This window comes from Enhydra lutris, unplaced genomic scaffold, assembly GCF_002288905.1.
Source record: "Enhydra lutris kenyoni isolate GAN:26980312 unplaced genomic scaffold, ASM228890v2 scaffoldscaffold22, whole genome shotgun sequence".
In the NCBI taxonomy this organism is placed as follows: Eukaryota; Metazoa; Chordata; class Mammalia; order Carnivora; family Mustelidae; genus Enhydra; species Enhydra lutris.
Genome location: NW_019154106.1, coordinates 572857 through 580205, shown reverse-complemented (window position 1 = coordinate 580205; position 7349 = coordinate 572857). Strand labels below are relative to the sequence as shown.

General features: G+C 67.2%; 1 protein-coding gene across 5 annotated transcripts in view; it reads right to left on the bottom strand.

Moving 5' to 3' along the window:
- Nucleotides 1-7349, bottom strand: part of LOC111149434 (tetraspanin 4) — a 24757-nt gene that overhangs the window by 15435 nt on the left and 1973 nt on the right. For 3 of the 5 annotated variants that reach the window (XM_022506504.1, XM_022506503.1, XM_022506506.1), the window contains exons 2-3: nt 4211-4286; nt 636-715 (exon numbers count right to left, since the gene is read on the bottom strand). In XM_022506504.1, the coding sequence (XP_022362212.1) occupies nt 636-698 (63 nt within the window). In that variant the 5' untranslated portion in view covers nt 699-715; nt 4211-4286. Of the gene's footprint in view, nt 1-635; nt 911-4210; nt 4936-7349 lie in introns of those variants that run through there. The other 2 variants (XM_022506505.1, XM_022506507.1) reach the window with 2 other exon arrangements.

The following is a 7349-nucleotide window of genomic DNA, read 5'->3' as shown; positions in this document are numbered from 1 at the left end:
CATGCAGGAAGAAGAGCCAGCAGGGACGCCAGACACGTCCCTAGCACACTTGGTGGCCCACCATCCTGCTCAGTGAGAGGCCCAGCCAGAGAACTCACCGCTGCGCACCCCCTCCCTTCCCACGAACCGCTGCACACACCCCTCCCTTCCACGGCCTCCAGACGATGGACGGGTCCACCTGGCCCCCAACAGCCCCTTTAGAACCCCGGTCCTTGGGCCTACTTGGTCAGTCCACTGAGGACGGGGAGGGGGTGTGTGCGGGTCGAAGAAAGGACGCCCGCTGCGCGGTGGGAGGGGAGGGAAGGGAAGGGAGGCATCAGCTCCAGCGCACGGCCGGCCACGACCAGCGTTGGAATGTGGGCGCCCTGCCGTCCTGTCCCGCGCGCAGGTGCGGGACACGTCCGGTCTCAGGAGGAGAGGGGACAAGACGCGGGCAGCGGCCCCGACCGCAGAGCCTCGGCCAGAGCCTCGCGGGACCGAAAACCCGCCCCCGCCCCCCGCGGCCGCTCCCGCCCTGGCCCCTGGCAGGAGCCGCGACCCTGCGCGCACAGCCGGGCCCGTCTGCGTCCCGGCGCCTCGCCCCCCATCCCGGCTGGAGCAGCGACTCCAGCTCGCTCCCGGGCCCCGCCACTCACCCAGAAGAGCAGGTTGAAGGCGAACATGAGGAACTTGACGCCCTGGAGGCAGCCGCGCGCCATGCCGCAGCGCTTCAACTCTAGGAGGAAGATGAAGGAGAGGTCCAGGTAGAAGACCACGTACTTGTTGCCCTTGGGCGACGTGTAGCGCGCCTGGGCCGCCTTGGGGCCGGGGCTGGCGTGCAGGCCGAAGAAGGGGCCGCCGTCCCCGCCGTCCCCGGCGCCCGCGCGCCCGTACAGGCTGCTGTAGCGCCGGAAGGGGCCGTCGCGCGCGAAGCCCGGCTCCTTGCCCTCCGGCGACGGGCTGCGCCGGTACGTGGACTCGTCCGTGCTCGAGCGGCGCATCGCGCAGGGGCCGCCGCCGGGCTCAGCGCCCCGCGCCCACCGCCCCGGAATGCCGCATCCCCCCCGGGGCCCCGGCCTCGGCCCCGGCCCCGCGGTGGCAGCCGGGCGCGCCGCTCCGCTCTGCTCCGCCCCGGCGGCTGCCCGGCACACCTGCCCGGGTCCCCCGCGCCGCAGCCCCGGCCCCCGCCCCGCGCCCGTCCGCCAATCGGCGCCGGCCCCGCCCCCCGATGACGCTCCCCCCCCCCCCGCCCCGCCCCGCGCCCCCGGCCCCCCGCCCGGTTCCCCTCAGCCCCGCCAATCCGCGCCCGCCTCGCCCGCGCACCCCTTCCCACCTCGCCGCACCGCCCTGCGGACCCCTCCCCTGCCCTCCCCTGCCCGCCGCCCCGCCCCGCAAATCCCACCGCTCCGCCGGCGCCGGCCAATCGCGGCACCGGGGCGACGGCCCGACCCCGCCCCGCCCGCGCTGGCGCCCCTTGCTCTTGCCTTCCCCGGGCCCGGGAGGAAGACGCTCTCGAACGGCAGGGACAGCGTCGGAGGGGGCCGAGGGCGGAGCCCCAGGCAGCTCTCAGCCCCGGGAACGAGGGGATCCCCCCCCCGCCAATCTACCGCCGCGGCCGCACTGCCCCCCGCCGGGCCTGGAGACCTGCGACCGCCCTCGAGATGCAGGGCGCTATGCAAATGAAGGGGTGACCCAGTTGCTTTCTGGTGATGACCTGGGGCAGCTTCGACTTGGGTTCCCCGCCCGGAGCGAGACTACAAAGCCCGGAACAGCGCCTGGGGTGCGCACTCTCAAGCAGCTTCCCACACTCCCAGCCTGGGCCGGCGACACCCGTGCCAGGACCCCAGAGGCCCCGCAGCTCACACCTTAGATGGGGAGAGGCCTCTGTCGGGACAGGAATCAGACTGGATTACCCACCCTGGGGAGGGGGGGGATACCTTGCTGGGGGAGGAGGCGGGACTGCCCCCGAGAGGGGCTGGGGCAGGGAAGGCCAAGTGGAGAGGGTGCCCAGGAGGTAGGAAGACAAGTCACTCTGCAAGAAACAGGGAGGCTTTCAGACCCACAGGGAGGGGCCCAAGCACACAACAGGGCAGGGGTGTCACTAGGCACCTGAAAACGGGCCCGGACCTCAACTCCTACGGCTTGTTCAGTGGGCCAGGGCAGGCTGACCCTCCCCTGGTCCTGCTTCTCCAGGGTTGGGAGAAGGGCTGGTTTCCGCAGCCTGTGACAGCGCAGTCACACAGAAGACCGCTGCCACTGTCTTGAAATTACTGATGAGTTCTGAAGGGGCCTCCGGTCTTATTTCGCACCAGCCTGGGCTACAAGTCAGACCCTGCACCTCCCACACTCAAGTGCAGACGTGGACCCACGCCCAGCTCCCACACTCCCAGGGTGACTCGCACACACCCTGGGACACACACCCTCAGACTGTCACTCGGGGTGTGCGTGCATGCTGGGGTACAGACACACGTGCGTCAGGAACGGTCTCCAGGGACACACACAATCACAGATGGGGACAAACGTCCCCTCAGCTGCGCCCACTGGTAGGGGCAGCAGGGTCTCTGGGCCCCCTGGTGTTGGGGGCAGACAGCAGCACGTAAGCCAGATGCCCCCTTCCTGTCCAAGAAAGAGCTGAGCCTCCTCCCCTCGGCGCTCTGGGCCTGGGGTCTGTGCCCTGCACCCTGGGCTTGGGCTGTAGCCAAGGCCTCTACCAGGTCACCACGGGGGTCCCCTGGCAGTGTCCACCCAGCAGACAGTTCCAGACACTGAAGTCCAAAGAGGGAAGTGCTGGCAGGATTCCTGAGCGTTGGGCAACAGAGCTCAGAGGGCAGAGATGGGAGGGAGAGGAAGATGGTGGGGGCGGGGGAGGCAAGGGTGCAGGGGAAGGGATACTGACAAGGGGACATATTGACCGGCTGAGCAGTGAGGGAGGCGGGTCTGGGGTTGTCAGCAAGCGGAGCACGGCTGTTTGGAGGCCCAGGGCCCAGCGAGGGCGAGGACCCAGCGAGGGCCGAGGGCCCAACGAGGTCTGGCAGCCTTGCGGGGCCCTGAGAACCCCTAGCATCAGCCCTCTGCCGCCCCCTGAAGGTCCTTCATAGAACTGCAGCTCCAGGCCTCAGGGCAGCGTCTGAAGGCGGTTCCCCCAGAGCAGAGCTGGCCCTGGCAGCAGTGGGGACAGGAGAGTCCCAGACTCCAGCTGTGTCACCCAGCTGGCTAGCCTGAGGTTTCCCACAGCCCCTCTACCCTTCCCAACCCCAAGTGTGCTTTGGTGTGTCTGGGCCCCAGGAAAGGGACGCCACGGCGCCGCCCCCCCCCCCCCCCGCACTACAAAAACCTCTACCCACGCTCTGCTCAGGGAACAAGCGGCGCCTTCGAGACCCTGGCGCCACCGTGGCCCGAGTCGGCCGGCTCCACAGCCCTGCCAGAGGGTGGACACTTGGAGGTCGTGTGGGAGCACGTGTGAGTGCACTTGTGGCGCACGCGGGCCAAGGGAGGATCCAGGTTGAGCCTCACCCCATCTCACCCCCCAAGCAGCACCCCCACAAGCGGGGCAGGGGTCAGACACACTCAGGGAGGCACATGGGCCTCCAGGGCAGAAGGAAACCTACTGCCGGCTTGTGGGGGGAGGGGGAGGGGGGGGGCGGAAGCCTGAGGAGCAGGAGGCTGTCTCCCTTGGCCTGGCTCCCTGGGCAGGGCCTCTGAGGGTGAGGAAGTGGGCTTGGCCAAGGCTGGGAGGAGAGCAGAGATGGGCAGGACTCCCCGTTGAGCCCCCCTCGGAACCTCTTCATCACGCTGGAGCGGGCTCCAGCGCCCAGGGTGCTCTCACCTCTGTGTCACCCAGCTGTCACCATCCCAACATCTCCCAAACATCCCATCTGCAAAACCCTGCAGCCCCCTGCAGGTAAGTAGGACAGTCTGATCTGAAATAAAATTGGAAAATTCATCCAAGGGTCCTGGGGCCAGTTGGAATGAGGACACAGGTCCATCAGAGCTGAAGCCAGAAGGGGGGGCTGCCCTCAATGCATCCGCCCAGCATCAGGGACCCTGTCCAGCCTCTCCCACACAGGAGTCCCCTTCCTCCAGCAGGTGGGGCCCAGGGAGACATGTTCAGGAGACCGTCTGCGCGGGGACCAGGCAAACATCCAGCTGACAGGGCCCTGGGCCAGGAGTGGAGGAGCCCACAAGGCCGTGCAAGTCAGCTCCACTACTGCCCCGCCAGACCGTGACATACCTGCGCTTGCCACGGGAAAGAAGCCAGGTGGTGCTCGGGTCCCCAGCGGTCAGGTCAGCCAAGGCAGGCTGGAGCCCTATGCAAGGAAAGATGGGCACAGTGGAGACCACGTGGTACTGACTGTGGGGCTCCCAGAGGCTGGCCAGGTACCTCGGGAAGGAGGAACAGCCCTCCACGCAGGACCATGTCCCTACAAGGGCCAGAGAGGGCAGCTGGGGGCCAGGTAGGGGTGCACTGTCAGACGCAGGGGACCAGAACAGGGGCGGGGAGGGGGGTTCAAAGAGGGCTTTGCTCCCGACCCAAGGTGCCCAGGGAGGGAGGCAGGCTTGCACGCACACACAGAGGCAGCGCACGTAGGGTCTGTGCGTACAGAGAACATACGTGTTCAGGCCATGTGGGGGACACGGCCTGAACCCCAGACGTCCAGCCTTCGGTGTCCACTTCCCCCAAGATGGCCCGCAGCGCACCCATTCCTGGGCTCCAAGCACATGTGCGCCCTGAGCCACCAACCTCACTCTCCCCCCACCCAGATGGCCGGTGATGACTCACCAGGCCCGTTCCCCTGCCACCGGCATTCGTGGGAGGATTCTGTCCTCTCCACCAGCCAGAGGCTTCAAGGAGGGGACCCCAAGCTCACGGGGCAGGTGTCTGAAGGCGTCCTAGTCAGGACCCCCACCTCTCCCTCCTCACAGCAGGTGCTCCTTCCAGCCCGGGAGCAGGGGTGGCAGCGGTCTTCCCACAGCCCAAGGGCAGAGGGGACCACAGGGTTCAAAACGTCACCATGGGCGGTGTCCGCCCCCATGCCCATCCTCCCAGGGGCAGCCCACCCCCTCCAGTCCACCAAACTATGTCCAGGGCTGACAGCAGGCCAGTGAGCAGATGGAGGTCTGCAGGTGACCTGTCCTCCCCAGAACCTTGGTGAGGAGAGGATGCACCTGCGATCCCTTGGCAGTCCCCGTGCCCAGGGATGGAGCAGCCAGGGAGGGCCCAGAAAGTAGCAAGGGCAGTGCATTGGGGGGTGGGGGGTGGCAGGGGAGGGAACACACCTCATCCACTTCCCTTGATAACTCCCACTCCAGGAGTTATGGGGCCCAAAACCCACAGCAACATTCTAGAAGCTAAAAACCATGCACCGTACCCCACCATGCCCCCACACCCCAAGACCTGGGCATTGGTGGGGATGGGCCTCCCAGGCAGGGCCTAAAGGGCAGATCCAGCAGCAGCCCCCCAACCCTCCTGGGCCCCCAAAATGAGGAAGTCCCATGGCCAACACGAAGCCAAGGCTGGAGGAGACCACTGCCCAGCCACACTGACAGCCCTCACCCCCTTAGCAGCCCCGGCCCCTCCATAGATGATCTCTAGCCCTTCTGGCTCCCACAGTGCCCCTCTACGAGTCCAGAGCCTCTCACTCCCATCTAGGGCCACCCAGACACAAGCCTGCTGCTGGGGCAGAGTGTGGGGACCAGACAGGACCAGGGCGGGCTCCATCTCTCCCTCCAGTCCCGCCTCTCCTCCAGGAAGCCTCCCTCCCATTGCCTGCTCTGGGCTTCCTTTGAATGCAGGGTGTGACACGCCTGTACCCCCCTGAAGGGTAGCTGCAGCAGCATCAGGGACGGGCTGAGGGAGCGCCCCAAGGAAACACACCTACAGTCCTGGGCTGGGTCTTCCTGACTCGCCAGGGCTCTGGGGTTTGCGAGCAGCTGGGGGGCCCTAGGGGGGCATAAGCCGTGAGAAGGCTGTGGGCACCCACCTGGCCAGACCCAGGTCCCACTCCAAGAGGAACCACCCCAAAAGCCTAAACAATGATGGGAGGTTGCCAAGGGCGTGGCATACCCTGAGCCCCAGAGGGGAGATCTGGGGGGACGGCGGACCGCAGGCATTGCAGAGCACAGCCTCCTGCCCTGGGCCCCCGGCAGAGTTCTGAGGCGGCTCTGAGGAGGGGGAGGCTCTGCCAACACAAACAGTCTGTGGTGTCCGCCTTCCTGCTGCTGATCCAGCCCCGCAGGCCCAAGGCCCACCCGGGCCCCCACCGTGGGGGAGGGGCGCACCCCCCCCCCGCCCCCCAGTGCCACACAGAGCTGAGGCAAGACTCCGGGGCTGGGAGACACCCAGTGCAGGGGGACGGTCCCTCTGAAGAGCCACCAAGGGGCCCCCGGCCTTTCCTGGGCCCAGCAAGGCCAACTCCCCCACCTCAGGGTCTCCCCCCACATCCCTGCTCCTCCTCCGCCACGTACTTCTCTGCTGGAGGTGGCAGTGGAGAGAACACCATCAGGACCCCAAGGGGGGCCACATTTCCGCCCACCGCAGGCCCTGGGAGCACCCTGCCTCAGGCACCCATAGCGTGTGCCCGCCCACCTCCAGGCCACCAAGACCCCTACGGAAGCCCTACAGGGCACGCTGTCCCCAAATGCCCTCAGCCCAGGCTTGTCCAGAGGGCGGTCAGGTAAGGGCAGTCGCCTCAGTCACGCCTGCAAACACCACCAGGGTCCAGGGCTAGCATGGGTACCGTGGGCAGGGGAGCCCATCTGACATGCACGCTCAGGGAGCCCACCACACCCTGCGCATCTGCCCAAAGCAAGAGGGGCCAAGCCAGCACAGCCAGGATCGGGACCCTCCAGCTGGGCGGCCTCTGGTTCTACCCACAGGTTGTTCAAACTGGTACCAGGACCGGCGGGCAGGGGCAGCTGACTCCCTGTGTAAGGGGCAGTGCTCTGGGCCCGGGCGTCTCAGCTGCAGAATCACCCGCTGATCTCGCCTTGTGCCCAGCCTGCCCTTCAGTGACCCTCTTCTGGCAGGAAACATGGCTCACGGGTTCCCAACCACATGGGAGCACAGCCCTCCCTTCCTCTCTGTGCCTCCCACCACTGGGGGCAGGATAGCCCATTCTTGAAAAGCTGGCGCTCTCCCTCCCCCGAGCCCTGGGCCACATCTGTGCTGACAGTGCACACAGAGAGGAGAAGCAAGGGCCCCCCTTCTCCTGCAGGCGGGTGAGGCACCCGCCCCTATTCCCCACTGGTGCCCTGGGCCTCCATGTCTCCCTCCCGCCCACCCTGAGGACAGCCTGGCCCAGGGCCCAGCTACACCCCCACAACACACACACACACACACACACACACACACACACACACACACACACACA